Below are 20969 nucleotides of genomic sequence, written 5' to 3'. Positions count from 1 at the left end.
GAATTGAATTCCGGAAAAGTTTGGAAACAGATGAATGGTTCCAGAAAAACAAAAATGTGTGCATAATGAGAGACGGGTTGCCTTGGGTAGGGGAAATGTTATATATACCAACAACCCAAAGAGTCACTTTCATGCAGCTTTGGCATGACACAAAATCAGCAGGGCATTTTGGATTTGTAAAAACTTTACACTTAATTAAACAGCAATTTTGGTGGCCATCAATAAAAAAGGACATAGAAAGTTATGTAGCCAGCTGCCCAAAATGTGCTACTGCAGAGAAGCTGCAAGGGAAATCGCCAGGACTATTACAAACAGTGGCAAATCCCTCAGCCCCCTGGAGGGAAATAGCCATGGATTTTATAGTGGAATTGCCAGAAAGCAATGGGAATACTGTTGTCTGGACGGTCACGGACTTGTTTTCCAAACAGGTGCACTTTATCCCCTGCCAAAAGATTCCCACTGCAAAAGCCTTAGCAAAACTTTTCGTCCAGCTCATTTACAGATTGCACGGGGCACCCCAACGCATCATCTCTGATAGGGGAGTGCAATTTATGTCTGCATTTTGGAAGGAATTTTTATCCCTCTTAGGAACCACTCAGGGACTGACATCTAGCCATCATCCACAAGGGGATGGACAAACAGAACGTTCTCATTCAGTACTTGAGCAATATTTAAGATGTTTTATTAATTTTCAGCAAACAAATTGGACGGACCTACTCCCTTTCGCAGAAGTTACTTACAATAATGCAGTCCACTCCAGCACAGGTTACACTCCTTTTCAAATAACCACCGGTCAAAGTTTCAACCCCATGCCAGAATTAACCCCACAGAAACCGGCAATCCCATCACTGAAAGAATGGATGGAACAATTACAAAACACCTGGCCAATAGTTAGAAACGCACTAGATGAAGCTAGTGGTGTACTTAGAAATGGTGTACTTATCTACAAAATACCTAAAGTCCCTACAGCCCTGTAAAAAACTTGGACCAAAATATATAGGGCCTTTTCCAATTAAAAGAATCATAAACCCAGTAACAGTAGAATTAGAAAAATCTCAGGCAAATACACCCAATTTTTCATTGCAGCTTGCTGAAAAGAGAGCATCAGTCACCTTTACGGCCAAAAATCCCCCCCACCACCTCCAATCATGGTGGAGGGTGAACAACACATCGAAATAAAGGAAATCCTTGACTCTAGGAGATATCATGGAGCGACTCAGTACCTAGTTGCCTGGAAACACCTCCCTGCCTCACAAAACGAGTGGGTCCATAAACGTCATGTCAGAGCCCCGAAGCTATTAAAGAAGTTTCACACAGAGTACCCTAACAAGCCTGACTAACTTTTATACCTGTTTTGTTTTCTTTCAGGTGGATCTGTTTTTTTTAAGGGGGCAGGATGTCAGAATCCAATTATATTTCATCTCTAGTTATCTATAGAAAACCCCATTTCTGCCTTCCCTATATTCTGCCATACGGTGAAGGGAAGGGGGTGAACAAAGGGGCTTTATGGCCCTCACTTCCTTCAGTACACTTCAAAGAGACTGAATGTGGATATCGCCAAAAGGACTAACCATAAGAATGGGGCTATTACCTTTCATGTAGTTCTCTCTGAAGTCTCCCTCCAGCCGGCAGTAAGGAAAAGGGGGTGGGAGTGTAATGCCTGAGACTGTCGCTGGAAGAAGGGGGTGATTGGGTGGGGCTACTGGGGAACCCCTTAAAACCTTGAATGGGAGAGCTTGGACCCCAAGTCCTGTCTAGAATGCCTGCAACCATTTTCTCTTAATAAAGGATACCTGTTGGAAGAATTATTACAAGAGTTCTGTCTTCTTAAGGTGCAAATCCCATTTGGGGTCGACCGACCATTTCATGGGGGTCGCCAAACAACGCAGTCCGCCATTTTTTTCCCCTTTTCCTTAGCTGTGCTACTCCCTTTTATTCTATTGGCTTTTGAAAGCCAATAGAATAGACTCTCTTGAATAGAGTCTAATTCTATTGTCTTTCAAAAGCCAATAGGAATTGTCCAGGCTGTCTCTGCCCTGCTGAGCCCGCCAAAAGTCCCATTCTGCAAATGGTGCTGCACCAGTTGAGTAGTCCTCGACTTACGACCGATTGAGTAGTCCTCGATTTAGGACTGTTGGGGGTCGCGCATTAAAAAGGTTGAGAACCACTGCTATAGCAGGTGTCCTGAAGGAGCGGAGATTTGCGTTTGACATACCAATCTCTGCTGAGGACTAGGAGAATTATTATCAGTGTTTGTTTGGTTTGGAACTGGTAGAGAGCCTGTCTTTAAGCAGTGATTTAGTAAACCTTGGGCACCAGCCTCAGAAAAGGAGATAGAATCCATCATCAAAAGTTTAAAGAGCAATAAAGCCCCAGGTGAGGATTTTTTACCAGCAGAATTATTTAAGAAATTTCCCAGTTGATGGGGTCCTGAATTGGCAGGTCTTTTTACACACATAAATAATACCTGCCATATACCAGATGGGTGGAAGATGGCAATAGTTGTCCCCATATATAAAAAAGGGAATAATAAGGACCCTAGTAATTATAGGCCCATTAGCCTGATTGATATTGCAGCAAAAATATATGCTAGATACCTTTTGAACAGAATTGAAATCTGGGTAGAGGAAAACAATATCCTCACAGAAGAACAAGCAGGTTTTAGACAAAGCCGATTTACTATTGATAACTGCTTTGTCTTGAACCATATGATTGCCAAATATGCCTATAAGAGGAGACCCCTGTTTGTTGCTTTCATAGACCTTAGAGCAGCATTTGATATGGTAAATAGAGAAGTACTATGAAGTAAATTGACATCTCTTAAAATAGAACCCAGACTCCTGGCTTTGATTAAAGCCCTTTATACAAGTACCTGTTTGAGGGTGTGGTATGAGGTTAATGGGGCTCTGACTAACAGGATTCACACAAATAAAGGGATAAGGCAAGTGTGTATCCTGGCCCCATTATTATTTAGTTTATATATCAATGACTTGCCAGGGTTAATGAAGGATCCCATGGTACATATGCCAATGATCTTAAATACTTACTGTAACAGCTTGCTTTATGCCAATGATATGATTTTATTATCATATTCACAAGTAGGATTACTTAGGCTATTAAGAAGATTCAGTTCTTACTGTCAGGATAATTCCCTAATCATTAGTAAAACTAAATCAAAAATAATGGTGTTTGGAAGACACCATCATAAGTGGCAATTAGATGGTGAACCAATTGAACAGGTTAACACCTTTGTATATCTGGACGTAACTTTTTCCAAGACTGGATCTTGGGTTTGCCATCATCAACGAAGTACATTTAGAGCAAAAGCCCACCTGAATCTGCTCCTTAAACTAAAGAACCATAGTTACCCAGGGTCTTTAGCCCCATTAATTAAGGTATATAAAGCTAAGGTTACCACTATACTCTTGTATGGAGCAGAAGTTTGGGGTCTTTACTCAACCACAGTCTTAGAACAAACACAGAATTTGAGATGTATTCTGGGTGTAGATCCAAGAACATCTGCTGCAGCAGTTAGAGCTGAATTGGGAATTCATACAATTCATGCTCTATCCAAAATTAGAGCTTATAACTACTGGTGCAAAGTCAATGAAATGGAGACTGATAGACTCCCCAAGTTTTGTCTACTAGAGCAAATAAAATTATAATCACAAATCTCCTGGATCACCAAACTAACAAATTTTGTAAGGAGCTGTGGTCTTCCTGTCTCTTGTGTAACAGGAGAACAATTAAAAAAAAGAGCTGCCCAAAGAATTACAGAAGCACAAAATGATATAGCGATCCTTAGTAAGGTGGGTAACTTGAAATGGCTGAGTAAATATAAATGTACTTTTCAAATAGACAGCTATTTGAAGTTACAACTGCCAAAACACCTTAGGGAGATATTTACGTGAGCGAGATTCAAACAGCTTGACACAATGGTCAGATATGGGAGATTCCGTTCTATATCTTACAATGAGCGTCTCTGCATTTGCGGAGCTGCAGAGGTAGAAGACCTGGCTCACGTACTAGTAATATAATAGTAGTAAAGTTGGAAGGGACCTTGGAGGTCACCTAGTCCAACCCCCTGCTCAGGCAGGAAACCCTACACCATTTCGGACAAATGGCTGTCCAGTCTCTTCTTAAAAACTTCCAGTGTTGGAGCATTTACTGCTTCTGGAGGGAGGCTGTTCCACTGATTAATTGTTCTCACTGTCAGGAAGTTCTCCTTAGTTCTAGGTTGCTTCTCTCCTTGATTAGTTTCCACCCGTTGCTTCTTGTCCTGCCTTCAGGTGCTTTGGAAAATAGCTTAATTCCCTCTTCTTTATGGCAGCCCCTGAGATATTGGAATACTGCTATCATGTCTCCCCTTGTCCTTCTCTTCGTTAAACTAGACATACCCAATTCTAGCAACCGTTCCCTATATGTTTTAGCCTACAGTCCCCTAATCATCTTTGTTGCTCTTCTCTGTACTCTTTCTAGAGTCTCAATATCTTTTTTACATCATGGTGACCAAAACTGGATGCAGTATTCCAAGTGTGGCCTTACCAAGGCATTGAAGAGTGGTATTAATACTTCACGTGATCTTAATTCTATCCCTCTGTTAATGCAGCCTAGCACTGTGTTGGCCTTTTTGGCAGCTGCAGCACACTGCTGGCTCATATTTAGGTGATTGTCTACTAGGACTCCGAGGTCCCTCTCACAGTTACTACTATTGAGCATAGTGCCACCTATGCTGTACTTGTGCATTTGGTTTTTCTTGCCTAAATGTATAACCTTGCTTTTTTCACCATTGAATTTCATTTTGTTAGTTAGTGCCCAGTGTTCAAGTCTGTCCAGATCCTTCTGTATCTTAAGCCTGTCTTCTGGAGTGTTGGCTATTCCTGTCAGCTTGGTGTCGTCTGCAAATTTGATTGTTACCTGTACAAGAGGGTGAGAGACAGGTACCTTGGTGAATATACCAAACGAATGACTCATTGGGATCTCCATATCAAAATAACTTACCTTATGTGTGGCCAGAACTTGAAAATAACATTTAACGCAGCACAGTATTTAAACAAAATGGTTCAGTTGAGATCTGCATATGTGGGACTGATTGGGGTAGATTGCAAGGGTGACTCCAAGATATAATTTTATCATATTTTATCTATATTTTAAATTATTGTACTCTATTTTAATTTTATTTTAGACTGTATTTTATTCCAATTTCATTTTAAGTCGTATTTTACTCTAATTCCATTTTAAACTGTATTTTATCCAATTTTATTTTAAACTGCTTTTATCAAACTTTAGTAATAATTTGTTTCTGGAACTTTGCACTTTGATATGGCCCAAGGGCTAATCAATAAAGATTTATTATTAACTTTTCTAAGTCTTACTGCTAAATTGTAATTTTGAATAATCTACTGATGGCTTTTCTTTTTGTATAATTACTTTCATTCATTATACTTATTATAAAGTTAAGCTCAACATGCTTATTTCTTACAAACCTTCAATTTTAGTGCTTCAGTTTCAACAGTCACAGTATGTAGACTGAGGGGGGACAGCCTACAGCCTTGTGGCCAATGTAGACTTCTGCTTAATCTCAAAATTACATTCCTCCAGTAACAGTGGTTTTATGTTTACCAAGCAGCTGATCCCTTGATAAGGAATAAGAACATGAATACAAAAGAAGGAGTATGTTTGTTATATAAGTGAAACAAGGGTTATATGATCTACCTCTTTATTGTCCCTGTCCTTGTCCAATATTGTTTTTGCCATCTCTCCAGTGAAATTTCTGATAGATTACTTCTAAAGGAATGCAGCACATTTTTCCATGTTTGGTATAGATGGAGCCATTTACTTGAGGTTCATACGCAGCTTTCATCATGTATTTACATAAAGCATGAGAGGTTATTATTAATGAAATGCAAAGCTTCATAACCAGTAGTCCTGAATATATGATTACCTAGATATTAATCATTATCTTGCATGTTTAAATAATAAAATGAACAATTGGCAAAATCCATCCTGAAAACTAATATATAGATCAAATTGCTACAAAGCAGGTTGTCATCTGTTCATATTGTGTAAGAGAATATTATTTTCCTTGGATTGCATTCAATCATGTTGCATAATTTTCACCCAAACCCGCATCTAATCTTTCCATTTTCATAATTCACTGGTGTATAATATGCAATAATCTTAATTATTGATTCCTACTTTCATATAACCACAATATAACACCAATATATACTTTCATATATATATTTAGCCACTTTGTTTCTATTAAACCTATATGTTCACTTTTCTATCTATATTTATCAGTTCCATTACAGAAAACAAGACTATTTTCATACATATCTCTCACATTAGTCTAGTTCTCATAGCTTCACAGATATGAATTTGTTTTTTGTTCATTTCATTTGATCCATACTGCACCATTTACTCCTCTTTCATTTCAGTCATAATCTTCTATATACTATGGTTGTTACCAGAGGTTACCAGTCCACATACCACTTATAGAAACAATGGTGAACCTTTTGGGCTTGGCAGAAATTCAGAAAATGCATACCTTGACTTTGCTGGTATGTCACACACACTCTGCCCACTTTGAAGAAAAACTGTCTCTCTGATTTTCTCTCTGGACTGTCCTTTCCTGTCTTCCAGTCTCACCTCGCTGGAACCTCTGGAAGTCCTGTCAGAGATACTACTCTTGAGGGGACTCTGGAGCCCTAGAAAATAGTGTAAGAATGCTCTCATGTTTTTCAGATGCCACTGGTTGAGCAAGAGCAAGGCCTTCTCGTGCAACTTCCAGAGGCTGTAGAGGCCTGGTCTGTGCCCAAAATGGAATGTTGTGTCATAGGTTTGCCATCACTGACATACATTATTCATTGCTAAAATGAGCACAGTATAGGTCACTTTTGCATTGTTTGGTAACTGAAATCCAGTTTTATTCCTAACACGCTATCACTGTTCTTTGCAGAATTAGATCTCAGATCTAAAAAATGTCTTGCAAGCCATTGGTTTTTTTTTTTTAATAATTTTTATTTTTCCAAACTCTCCCCCATAGATATACCGTAATACTTATCAGATATTAACATACATACCCTCCACACTCACATACAGATACTTTTAACAAAATGAAATAAATACATACACATAACTTTTGGTGTTGCTCGCCCATTTCCCCTTTCACCGTACCCACACTCCTTCTTCTCTACCTTCTTTCTCCCTTTCTTCTCTTCCTACTTCCCTCTTCTTCCTCTCCTCTCCTTCACCACTCTCCTCCCCTTTCCTCTTCCTCCAACCTTCCTACTTCCTTCTCTCCTCCTTTACTCTTTTCTCTCTCCTCTCCTTCCTTCCCTCTCATCCCTCTTCAGATACAATTCAGGGGTAATGTCCGAGCAACTTCTCTCTCCAAATTTCCCTATCTGTATTATATACAATAAGATTAATACTTCTATTTATCTAACCTTCTCGGTATATACTTCTATAAACATGTATACAACCTCCAGTTATTCAATACTGTGTCGCCTGGGTCTCCCTCCTTATCTGCTCCTTCTTCTTCCATCTAAATTGACGTTAACTATCTTTTAAGCATATTCTCTTTTCAGCCAATCATAAAAAATTCCCCAAATTTCATAGTAGTCTGATTCTGTCTTATCTTTAATTGTCATTGTTAGTCTATTCATTTCTGCACATTCCAGTATTTTCCCAATCACCTCTCCCTCTGGGGGGGCTTTCAGTGCTTTCCAATTTTGTGCAAACACAATCCTGGCTGCCGTAATTACATGAATAATTAAATATGTTTTTTCTTTATTATATTTCTCTGGTAGAATACCCAACAGGAATATTTCTGGTCTTAGTTCTATACGTTGTTGTATCATCTTTTCTATCCATGTTCTAATTATATTCCAATAAGTTTTAGCTTCTGCACACGTCCATCACATATGGTAGAAGGAACCTGGTATCTGATGACATTTCCAACATTTCATAGACCTGTCCTTAAACATTTTAGCTAATCTTTCAGGAGACATGTGCCATCTGGAAAACATTTTGTACATATTTTCTTTATACGCAGTCGCCATTGTCAATTTATAGTTTCTTTCCCATAATTGTTGCCATCTATCTAATTCAATTGTGTATCCAAAATTCCTTGTCCATTTTATCATTGTCTCTTTCACTTGTTCCTTCTCTAACTCCATATGTAGCAGATAACTATACATTTTTAATCCATTTTTCTTCCGTTCCTGTGAGTATTTCATCTAACTCTGTTGTCCCCAAATTAACACCATCTATTTTAACATCTTTTTCATGTCTAGATTGTATTCATGTACCAATCCATCTTTATTCCTTGTTCCTCTAATTGTTGTTTGGTTTTCAACTCCCCCATATCTGTTAATAAGTCTTTATATCTTATAATGTTTCCCATGTTAAACATATTGGGGTGTATTAGCGCCTCCATAGTTGAGAGCCAATTTGGAATCTTCAAATAATGATTTCTCTTTACTTTCTCCCAGACCACAAATAAAGAATTCCTTATATAGTGTCTCTGGAAATAGTTATGTATAGAATTCCTTTTATAGTGTCTCTGGAAATAGTTATGTATTCTGTTTTTTCCATACCATATGAAAGCATGCCATCCCAACTGTAAATCATGTCCCTCTAATGTCAATAATCTTGTATTCCTCAGTAAGATCCATTCTCTCATCCATGATAATGCTGTCTTGCAAGCCATTGTTGTGCTCATCCCACTCACGTGGCAGTACATGCAGTGTATTGACATACCTCTAAAAAAAAAATAAGATAATGAACACACTGATTTAGAAATTTGTCCAGGATAAAAAAAAATTAGACATCATTATTTATAATGCATTAATGAAGTATACTAAGAATGCATTAATGCATAATGCATTAATGAAGTTACTATACAAGCTCAGCCCTTTTGTTCCATTTATAAATGTTCTTTCATAGCCTATTTAGTTTTCATGGTTTCATTGTTGCTCATCTCATTTGTTCTTGCATAACTACCAATGCCAGATCTTTTGTTATAAAGCAGGATTGTGCTGCAGGCAATTCACTAAGGAGATGGGAGCAGACTTTCAAAGCATTTAATGGAAAGCAGCAAGAATTCACAAATTGTATGTGGTTATGTAAATTGACAATAGAAAGTAGCACATATACTTACAGCTAAAGCAGACCATGGAATATGTGAGAAAGTCCTTCGAAGAATTAAAAGCCCAACTGAAAAACCACCCAGGGTTGGAGGAAGAAGAGCTAGCAGCGCTGGAGGTGGCGGCAGCACAGCAGCACTACAACAAAGGCATCCTTCCAAGGACCCAGAGAGGGGCCACCCCGGCCCACAGAGGTGAAACCGATCCCGTTGGGGGTGAGGTTTGACAGAAATCCCAAATGCTTGGGGTTCTTGCCCAGGTGTTCACCTACATGCAGATATATGGGAGAATGCTGCCCACGGATGGGGAGAAAGTTAGGGTGGTTACTCTGGCATTGGAAGATGCTGCTGCTAACTGGATGGTGACCTGACCCTGTACAACTGCAACATGCCAGAATTAAGAAATTTCAGCCTTTTCATTGCATCCGAGAGATGGCTAGCCCTTTAAATTGGCCAAAGGATATCCTGGTAAGGTGTTTCCAGGATGAACTGAACGAAGATCTGTACAATGCCTGTGTGGCCTGTGGAGCACCAGGGCGACTGTATGATTGGTGTTGGCCAAGGAGGTGGAAATAGATCAACGCAAGCACCTGCACTGCCCGGTGAGAACGAACTTCAAGCCACAACCTGAGATGAGAGGAGAAACCGCTTGCACATCCCTGGCAACACCCCACTGCTTGCTTCAAATGTGGAAAAGAGGGGCACCAAGCAATTGACTGCCTCAGCAAAGTGCCAGTGAAGAGGGGAGACCACCAATCTACTGGGAGACCCATGAAAGCCTCACCGCACCCAAGAGAATCATCAATGAGCTCTGAGGAGTTTGTAGAGCTTCCCCGACCCCACGGGGCAGAGGGTCAAGCTCTGACTCCACCGAATGAAGCGGTTGAAAGCGACTATGAGAATGACCCCTTGGTAAGTGGGCCACTTGAACCCATAACTGTGCCCCTAGAACTGTCCTGACCGGGCACCAGGAAAAGAGTAAAATTAGCAGTTTTGCTAGACATGGGGTGCACCCGCTGCTTCATCAGACCAAAACTGGTAGGGAGAATGGGAGTGCCCTTCAGGAGACTCAAGACTACAATCACTTTTTGCCAACGCAATAGGTCCGTCGCGGGGGGTTCCCACCAGTTTTGCCACCAGACCCCTGCATTTAACCATGGGAGCTCACTCAGACACTTTAGCGTTTGTTGTGGCTCCTGGCATGGAGTGGCCATTAATGCTGGGACTGACATGGTTAAAGAAATGGAAACCCATAGTTGATTGGAAGGAGGGATGCCTAAAATTCCTGAAGAGGAGGGCCTCTCTCCCATCCCAAAAAAGGGTGGGATGTGTGGTCTACATTGCAAATTAGCCTCCGCCCTCAGTGAGCTGGAATTACAGAACCTCCCACCGGAATAACAGGACCTAGCCGAAGTGTTCAGTGAGCAGAAATCGGATGAGGTTCCACCCCACCGACTCACAGATTGTGCCATTGATATTATCCCAGGGGCGAAGCTCCCAAAACCAAAGATGTACTCCATAGCTCCTAAGGAGTTCAACAAACTTCGCAAGTTCATTGAGAAAAATTTGGTGCAGAGGTTCATTCAACCTGCCAGACCCCTGGTGGCAGCCCCTGTGTTATTTAGAAAAAAGAAAGATGAGTCTCTTCATCTGTGCAAGGATTATAAGGGTCTCAATATGATATTCATGGAAAATGTGTACCCCCTTCCATTAATGAGAGACATGCTAGCGCACCTGTCAAAAGGAAAATTTTTCTCTAAACTAGAAAAGCTTATTATTAAATAAGAATAAAGAAGGGGGACAAATGGAAAACCGCTTTTAATTGTCCCCTGGACTGTTTTCAATTTAAAGTACTTCCTTTTGGATTACAAGGGGCTCCGGTTGTTTTTATGCAAATAATCAACAAGGTTCTGCATAAGGGGGTTTTGGTTTATCTTGATGATATCATGATCTACACTGAAACCAAGCTGGAGCATATGAAACTGGTGAGAGCAGTTCTAAATAAACTATGCTCTGCTAAGCTGTATGCTAAATATCAAAATGTGAATTCTACAAAGATCGCATTGATTACTTGGGCTATTGGATCTCTAACACGGGAGTGGAGATGGACCCAGAGAAAATGCGAGCTGATCTGGAATGGCACCAGAACAAAACTCTTAGGCTTTGCAAATTTTTACTGGCAATTTATCCCCTCCCTCACACAAATTGCACTCCCCATCACTAATCTGTTAAAAACCAGAGGTAGGGATAAACCAAAACCTAGCCAGCCATTGAAATGGACAGGGGAATGTCAAGCCGCTTTTGAGAAACTTAAGAGACTTCTCTGCGGAGCCGGTACTAAGCACTGGACCTGGAGGCTTTTGTTATTCCGGCCAATGCTAGTGATGTGGCTATAGGAGCAGTTTTCCTCCAAAGAAATAAGGAGGGCCAATTACAACACTGTGCCTACACCTCCAACAAGTTATCTGAAACTGAACAGAGATGGACGGCCAGGGAGAAGGAAGCCTATGCAGTATGATGGCCTCTCCTAATCTGGAGGCATTTCCTAGAGGGGAATAAAATACTGTTTCAAGTATGGCTGATCATAAGAACCCTGAAGCTATGAAAACCCCTAGGAAACTCTCCATTAAGCAAGCAAAGTGGTCTCAGCATTTCCACTGTCCAATTTTACCATCCATTACCTCCCTGGGGGAAAGTATTTTCTGGCAGATGCCCTGTCCAGAATGCCGCAATATAACAGTGTGAAATCTGAAGTAGTTAAGCCATTTCTAACTCTTAAACAGTTAGCAGCACCTGTCACTACCAGAGCACAAACCTGCTACAGTGCGAAAACAGCGGCCCAAGAGTTCAAGAAAGTACTGTAAACTGATGAGTGGTTTCAAACCCATAAGAATCTGTGTGTAATAAAAGATGATCTGGCTTAGGTAGAAGAGAACATTTATGTTCCAGCAGCTCTAAAACTGAGAGTGATGCAAGCAGGACACAATTCAAAGATTGCTGGGCACTTTGGCTTCATCAAAACCTTGCACCTCTTTAAGAGACAGTTCTGTTGGCACTCTTTGAAAAAGGACATAGAGAGCTATGTGGCCAGCTGCCCCACATGGACCATGGCTAAGCAGCGACAGGGAAAAACTCCAGAACTACTCCAGTGGGTAGCAACCCTTCAGCACCCTGGAGAGAGATCTCTATAGATTTTATTGTGGAGCTTCCTGAAAGTGCTGGAAATACAGTTATTTAGGTGGTTACGGACTTGTTCTCTAGGCAGGCCCATTTCATCCTGCGCTTGAAGATCCCAATGGCCAAAACTCTGGCTAAATTCTTTGTGCAAAACATATATCAGTTTCATGGAGCCCCATAATGAATAATCTCAGATGGGGGGTCCAGCTCACCTCCACATTCTGGAAGGCTTTTCTGGACCTTTTGAGTTCTAGTCAAGGATTGTCATCTGGTCATCATCCTCAAACAAATGGAGGGATAGAGAGACTAAGCTCAGTTCTAGAACAGTACCTTAGATGCTTTATCAACTATCAACAAGATAATTGGACTGATTTGTTGTCTTTTGCTGAGATTGCTTATAATAATGCTGTGAATTCGAGTACTGGTTTCACCCCTTTCCAGGTCGCAAATGGTCAGACATTTGTCCTCATGCCTGAATTACCCGCTAAAGAACCTGACATTCCCTCTTTGCAAAAGTGGATTAAACAGCTGCAAAATACCTGGCTGGTAGTGCAAAAGGCCTTATATAAGGCTAGAGAAGCCTATAAAGCTCAGTCAGACAAAAGGAGGGTGGAGCAAAAACTTTTTAAGGTTGGACACAAGGTGTATTTCTCTACCAAATACTTGCAATAATAATGATAATGATGATGATGATGATATAATAACAACAAACAACAACAAAAATAACAATAATAATAATAGTAATAATTGGAAGGGACCTTGTAGGTCCAACCCCTGCTCAGACAGGAAACCCTATACCATTTCAGACAAATGGCTGTCCAGTCTCTTCTTAAAAACTTCCAGTGTTGGAGCATTCACAGCTTCTGGAGGCAGGTTGTTCCACTGATTAATTGTTCTAATTGTCAGAAAATTTCTCCTTAGTTCTAGGTTCTTTCTTTGGTTAGTTTCCATCCATTGCTTCTTCTCTTGCCTTCAGGTGCTTTGGAGAATAGCTTGACTCACTCTTTCTTCTTTTCCTGAGATATTGGAACACTGCAATCATGTCACATCTTGTCTTTCTCTTTATTAAACTAGACATACCCAATTCCCGCAACCATTCCTTATATGTTTTAGCCTCCAGTCACCTAATCACCTTTGTTGCTCTTCTCTGTGCTCTTTCTAGAGTCTCAACATCTTTTTTAAATCGTGATGACCAAAACTTGATGCAGTATTCCAAGTGTGGCCTTACCAAGGCATTGTAAAGTGGTATTAACACTTCACATGATCTTGATTCTATCCTTCTGTTAATGCAGCCTAGCACTGTGTTGGCTTTTTTGGCAGCTGCAGCACACTACTGACTCATATTTAAGTGATTGTCCACTAGGACTCCAAGATCCCTCTCACAGTTATTACTATTGAGCAAGGTACTATCTATAAGTAAGGTTGTACATTTAGGCAAGAAAAACCAAATGCACATACCTGTGCATTTGGTTTTTCTTGCCTAAATGTACAATCTTACTTTTTTCACCATTGAATTTCATTTTGTTAGATAGCGCCCAATGTTCAAGGCTGTCAAGATCCTTCTGTATCTTAAGCCTATCTTCTGGAGTGTTGGCTATTCCTGCTAGCTTGATATCATCTTCAAATTTGATGAGTTCCCCATCTATCCCCTCATCCAAATCGTTGATGAAGATGTTGAAGAGCACTGGGCCCAGAACAGAGCCCTGGAGCACCCCACTACACACTTCCCTCCATGTACATGCAGTTCCATTGAGGACCACATGCTGAGTATGGCCAGTCAGCCAGCTACGAATCCATCTGGTGGTGATGCTGTCTAACCTACATTTTTCTATCTTATCAAGTAGTAGGTTTTGATCCACTTTATCAAATGCCTGAAGTCCAAATAAATTATATCAACAGTATTCCTCTCGTTCACTAATTTTGTCACTTGGTCAAAGAATGCAATAAGATTTGTCTGGCATGATTTGTTTTTGACAAACCCATGTGGCTTTTGGTTTGCCTCTAGGTGTTTGCTGATTCATTGTTCGATTATCTTTTCCAGAATCTTCCCAAGTATTGAGGTCAGGCTGATAGGTCTAGAGTTTCCTAGATCCATTTTTTCCTCTTTTTTGAAGATGGGAACTACATCAGCTCTTTTCCAGTCCTCTGGTTGTTCCCCTGTGCTCCAGGATCTTTGAAAGATATAGTTCAGTGGTTCTGAGATCACATCTGCCAGTTCCTTCAGAACCTTTGGGTGTAATCCATCTGGTCCTGGTGATTTGCACTCATCTAGGGTGGACAGGAGCTCACTTATCATTTTCTTGCCTATCTTAACTTGTCTTTCTAATCTGTTTTTTGCGGTAGTGTTTTTTCATAGGTTGGACTGTTTTTTCTTTTTGTGTAAAGACAGATATAAAAAATGAGTTAAATAGTTCTCCTTTCTCCCTGTTACTTGTCACCTCCTTGTCACTTTCTCCCACTAATGGACCAATGTTTTCCTTAACTTTTTTCTTGTTTTTTACATGTTGAAAGAAGCTTTTTTTGTTGTTATTTTTGACTTTTGTCACAAGCCTTAGTTCATTTTGAGCCTTAGCTTTCCTTACTTCATCTTTACAGGCTCGGGCTATTTGCTGATATTCTGCCTTAGTTATGCTCCCCTTTCCACTTTTTTTTACTTGTCCTTTTTTTCTTTCAATTTATCAGAGAATTCTTTATGCAGCCATGCTAGTTTCTTTTGAGAGCTGTTATTTTTCTTCTTTGTAGGTATTTTTTTTAATAATTTTTTTATTTTTCCAAACTCTCCCCCATACATATACCGTAATATTTATCAGATGTTAACATACATTCTTTTTACATTCATATATAAGATACTTTTAATAAAATGAAATAAATACATACACATGACTTTTGGTGTTGCTCACCCATTTCCCCTTTCACCGTAGAGGAGGAGAGGAAGAAGAGGGAAGTAGGGAAGAGAAGAAAGGGAGAAAGAAGGTTCTTTGTAGGTATTGTGCTAAACTGGGCTTTTATAATCTCACTTTTCAAAATTTCCCAAGCTTCTTGAGTTGTTTTCCCTTGAGGATTCTCATCCATGGAATTCTTCACAAGTTCTCTCTAAGTTTATTGAAATTAGCTCTCTTAAAGTCCAAGATTCTAGTTTGACTATGTTCTATTGCTTCTGCTTGCATAAAGTTGAATACCAACACTGCATGATTACTTTCCCCCAAGGTTCCTGTGGCTTCAACACCTTCTATCATTTCATCTCTGTTAGTGAGAATTAAGTCCAATATGGCAGACAACGTTGTCTGCTAGGTTTGTCAGGAATCTGTTTGATCTTCCACTTGGTGCAGAGTTTGTGTCCCAGTTGATATCAGGGTAATTAAAGTCCCCCATTACTATCGTAATGTGCTTACTATATACCTTAGTTAGCTGACTAGCAAAAAGTTCACCTATTTCCTCTGTTTGGTTGGGTGGCCTATAGTATACACCTATGGCAATGTCATTTTCCCCCTTTTATATTGACCCAAATGTATTCAAGACAGTTTTCATCATTGTTATGCTCTATTTATATAGAGATGTAGTTATTTCTTATATAGAGAGCAACTCCACCTCCTCTTTTATTTGGTCTGTTTCTTTTAAATAATTTAAATCCCTCTAGCTGTGTGTTCCATTTATGGGTTTCATTCCACCAAGTTTCCCTAATGGCAACAATATCATATCTCTACAACCTTCCAAAAAATTGGGTCTAAATTTGTAGGGCCCTTTCCTATTAAACGCATCATTAATCCAGTGACATCGAATTAGAGCTCCCAAAGAACCTACGATGTCCACCCTGTTTTCCATTGTAGTTTACTCAAATCTGAAATCACTTCTAAGCTTAGACCACCAGTATCTCTGGTGCCTACACCCATATTGGTCAAGGGTGAGCAACATTTTGAAGTATGAGACATTTTGGATTCACGCAAACATCATGTTTCCACACAATATTTGGTGGCTTGGATCTTCCATCCTCTCAAAATGAATGGGTATATAAAAAACATATTAGGGCACCTAGGTTACTTAAACGTTTTCATGCTAAGTATCCTGACAAACCTGATTAATGTGATTGTTTTGTTTGTTTCTCCCCCTCTCCCACTTTCTGTGTTCTGCAGGTGGACATGTCATTTTTCTAGGGGGGCTCTATGTCAGGTCCCCAAAGAAATAATCTGCTTGTGTAACCATTATTTGGAGCCTACCATTCTGTTGGGAGGGGGGATACCTTGCGGATGCTTTCCACTGTCTGACCACCATGCTCTTCTACCAGGAGAAAGAATGTATCTCCCTTATCTAGGAGACGGTTGGCATTTGGAGGCAGAAGGAAACAAAAGCGAAAGAGACCTTAGGAGTGTGCCAATGGAGCCAGTTACTAAAACACTATGCTACCTGTGGATTGGCTGGATTTCAAATGGACCCTGGGACCCTGGGGGGAGGAGTAATAATATTGTTTTTAATATACTACTTGCACGGGTTTTTCTCCAGATCTCGCCTTGTTTGCCCTGCTATCACTAACCTCTAATTAAAATTCCTTTTGAGACAATTTTCAAGAGTTCTGCTTTCTTGGATGGCTTGGTTGAGATAGGTCCTTATACCTGGACTTGATATAGCCTTAAAAAAAGTTTCACAATCTGACCCCGATCATTTCTGTTTCTTCATATGAATGATATCAAATTATCATTTGGGCACTTTAATGATCAACTGCAATATATATTAGTTTGTAAAGAAAAGTTTATTGATAGGTTTCCAGCTAAACATGTGCTTGTTTGGACTGATTGCAACTTATCTGGGAAATAAGTCTCACTGCAATTAATGGGCTTTGATTATATATAGATACACAATTGCACTGCATGGCTGATATTTTACTAACTGAACAACAGAATGTATTTTTATAATAATCATACATAAAATAAGGTACAAATGAATAAATCTCATATTGATTGAATATGAACTAGTGATGTCTAAAAAGGAACAAAAAGAGACCAAAATTGCGGAAGAGAACTTTCTGATTTGCAGATTTCATTAGTTCTGATGCATCCTGAATTTCTGGCTCCTCTTCTACATAGCCTGATTCCAGAATAGTGCAAATAAAACCAGGACACCTTTAGTTTTCCTAAGAAGTATGGCTTTCTGCATATGGGTATGTATGTATGTACTCTCATTTCACTGAGAATGGCAGAAGTGGCAGAAGTGTTTTAGTGCATGCACATGTGTGCATAAGTGGGACAACTTTCAGAGCAGTCATGTAAGCCTTCAGAAGGATCCTACTACTTTAATGTTTTTGAGAAACAATGCTTTATTCATACCAATAGCTTTGTGTAACATCTGTTCTAGAATAATTTGCAAAGCTGTATTGAGTAATACTGTCTAAGGCAGTGGTTCTCAACCTTTTTAATTCCGCGACCCCCAACCGGTCGTAAGTCGAGGACTACTCAACTGGTGCAGCACCATTTGCAGAATGGGACTTTTGGCGGGCTCAGCAGGGCAGAGACAGCCTGGACAATTCCTATTGGCTTTTGAAAGCCAATAGAATTAAACTCTATTTAAGAGAGTCTATTCTATTAGCTTTCAAAAGCCAATAGAATAAAAGGGAGTAGCACAGCTAAGGAAAAGGGGGAAAAAATGGCGGACTGCGTTGTTTGGCGACCCCCGTGAAATGGTCGTTCGACCCCAAATGGTTGAGAACCACTGGTCTAAGGACAAAGTTGCTTGGTGTATTTTGGAGCTTCCTTGAATGAGCAACTAAAAAAGAGGTCCCCCAAATATTTTACTCCCCCTCGATAGGTTTTTCAGGTAAGAGTTTTAGAACTGAATCTTTTGAAGTCTTTTAAACCATAGTATTCTACAGTGTTATAAAGTATATACTCACTTTGTCTCGAAGCAAATTGTATATTATATCTTAGTACTGTTTCAGGTTGTAGAAAATAATCTAGAAATTCCTATTATTAGTGCATGGGCATATTATTTAAATAACAAGGAATGAATGAGACAAAATAGTAGTAGAACAGAAATGTATATCTTTCTCCTGCCTCATGATGAACCCTGTTTTAACCGTGTTTCTTGCAAGTAAGTTGACCCAAGGCCCAAAGTTGGCCCAGTTGGGGAGATGTTAGAGGCCCAAAAGCTTAAGACACCAATTTTGCTCCTTAAAATTATGAATTGCCTCCAAAAAGTTAAAAAAGCCAGTTGTTGAGGCTTGGAAAAAGAAGTTCTGTCAGGCTGTCCATTTTGTATCCCTCATGTATAAATGAAAAATATTAAAGTTCCTTTAATATTTTAAACTCCAGTTGTATACAAACTAATCACATACCTGGTTTCTCAGTGGAAATATTCACTTCAGTTTGAAAAGAAATAAATCTTATTAAAATAAAGTATCTTTAAATCCAAAGAAAATATCTGAAAGAATACATCATTTGTTTAGGTGGGTAGAAGTAATGCTTCTTCATCAAAAAGTTTTTTAGAGGGGACAGAACTAGGCCAATGTCATGTAATCACTGTTATGATGCTTAATGAGTTCAGAGCAAACCTAAGCATAATTATTGTTAAGATAAAATATGAAACTAATGATTTGAATGTTTCTTATTTTAGGATCCTGAAATCTCTTAATATTTCTAGTTATTAATATTATTTGACATGGGTCCCTTTCATCAGTTGTGAGTTACTGTCAGAAAATATGGATTTTTTTGGATTAATGTTGCATTTAAAATGTAAATTCAAAGTCAATTCAAAAGTTATAGAAAATAATTAGATGCAATATAGAAATTTGAGTTTAGATAAATATTGGAAGGCATAAATATGGGATAAGGACACCATTATGTATATTTTGCAGGAAGTATTCCCTGGTGCATCTTATCTTGCACTGTATGAATACAGATACAGAGATACATGTTTAGTTGAGTGAGACAATTTCTGTGTCCTAGCTATTGCTTTATTCAACAGCTATCTCCCATCTGGCAACATCTATCTCCCACTTTCTTCTACTTTCCATTTTTCTCTCTTTCCATCACATGTTTGAGCTGACCACATTAATGGCAGTCTCCCTGCTTAATGCATACAATTCACAAGTCTGTGGCTTCTTCCTTCTATTATCCATTCCTTCACTTCCCTTCTGCCACTTTCTTTTCTTCTTCCACGAGTACATCTTCTATCAACTTTACATGAGCCAACTCTTTCCCCTTACTATTAATCAATCCTCTTCTTTATTCAAGACTCCATAAAGCATACTTGGAGTCAATGTATATGTTCCCCTTCTCCCTTCTAATAGGTTATTTATGAATTGTTATGAGTAAATGATGAATAGACAAACAAGAAAACACTTGGATAATTGAATGTATATCTTAAAAGATGTTATGAACATTTATTAAGAAAGTTTGTGGATTATCAAGCTTCATGTCTCAGGTTTTACTAAACAAAATACCTGAATCATAATCATATTTGAAATAGTAATTTTTGGACTGGGAACACATTTAAATTTTTGAGAAAATATTATGGGCCTAATATGGTAGTCTAAACATCTGACTGTGTGACCATAATAATGCAATTAAAAATATCAAATGGCCAAAATTAATTATCAAACATCACGAGAATTTGAAATCCTCAACTGAAATAAGATATTAGAAAGGAATCTTAATATTGCATAAAGTTTGGCAATTTTAAGAGTTTCTGGCATTTTAATTTTAGTGTTCATATCTGGGACTACAGGTATATTTTACAGTTGTAAAATGGTATCTCAAAGTATTCAAAGTTTTGGATGCATTTTCATTCTCTTCTTTAGACTTTCTGAATGGCTTGTTAATGTTTGAGGGAGTCACACTAAAGTAATCTTGCAAATCCGATTTCTCAAGCACTGGATGAAATTTCTATTTTAAAAAGAGCTTCTTATGAATGCCAAACTGCAAATCTAAGTTGCCTTGCCCAGGAATTACTGTAAATCCTAAAATGTTATTTTTTTTCATGTGTTATAAATTTTGTAAATTACAGAGTTTTGTTCAATGGGGCATTTAATTTCCAAGGAGTTGAATACATACAAACAAACTAATTAGGTTTTTTGAAAATACTCTTTTGATTGTTCCTTTTTCTTCATAGGGTGATCAATGCAGGGAAAAGTACACATAATGAAGACCAAGCAAGTTGTGAAGTGCTTATGGTGAAGAAGAAAATGGGGACAACTAATTCAACACCAAACAGAAATTCCTCAAGTAAGCGGAGATCGTCCTTGCCCAATGGGGAAGGATTGCAGTTGAAAGAGAATTCAGTAAGTCTGTTTGTCTTCTTGGTGATCCAGCAAGACAATTGGTTCACCTGTAAACATTTTTGTGCAAGAATACACATACACACACACACACACAACTAGTGTTTTCTTAACAAGTTTATTTTTTTTCCAAAAATGTGGGAAATACTGCTATGAAACATACTACCATAGGGCACTATTACTCTAGAAATAAAGCATTTTGTTTTTTAGTCCATACTACAATTCTGGAATGATGAAACTGAATAAATTAATCATAGCATAATTATTATTACACTAAAAGTGTAATAATGCATGATTACATGCTGCTGGAGGTGAGAGTTCCTCCACCCCAATGCATTTGTTTTATCTGTGTGGTAAGGATCTTCCTGTATGCTGTAT

At 38.9% G+C, this 20969-nt stretch overlaps 1 protein-coding gene across 2 annotated transcripts in view; it reads left to right on the top strand.

Moving 5' to 3' along the window:
* The window catches only part of PPM1H (protein phosphatase, Mg2+/Mn2+ dependent 1H), a 225729-nt gene that overhangs the window by 122664 nt on the left and 82096 nt on the right, over positions 1–20969 (top strand). For both annotated transcript variants that reach the window (XM_039363747.1, XM_039363748.1), the window contains exon 2: positions 20426–20594. In XM_039363747.1, coding sequence (XP_039219681.1) covers positions 20426–20594 — 169 coding nt within the window. The remainder of the gene's footprint in view (positions 1–20425; positions 20595–20969) is intronic.

Source organism: Crotalus tigris, unplaced genomic scaffold (genome assembly GCF_016545835.1).
Source record: "Crotalus tigris isolate CLP2741 ecotype Arizona unplaced genomic scaffold, ASM1654583v1 scf7180000019583.1695794, whole genome shotgun sequence".
NCBI classification, from domain to species: Eukaryota; Metazoa; Chordata; class Lepidosauria; order Squamata; family Viperidae; genus Crotalus; species Crotalus tigris.
The sequence above is the reverse complement of the archived record's forward strand: the minus strand, read 5'-3'. Positions and strand labels throughout refer to the sequence as shown.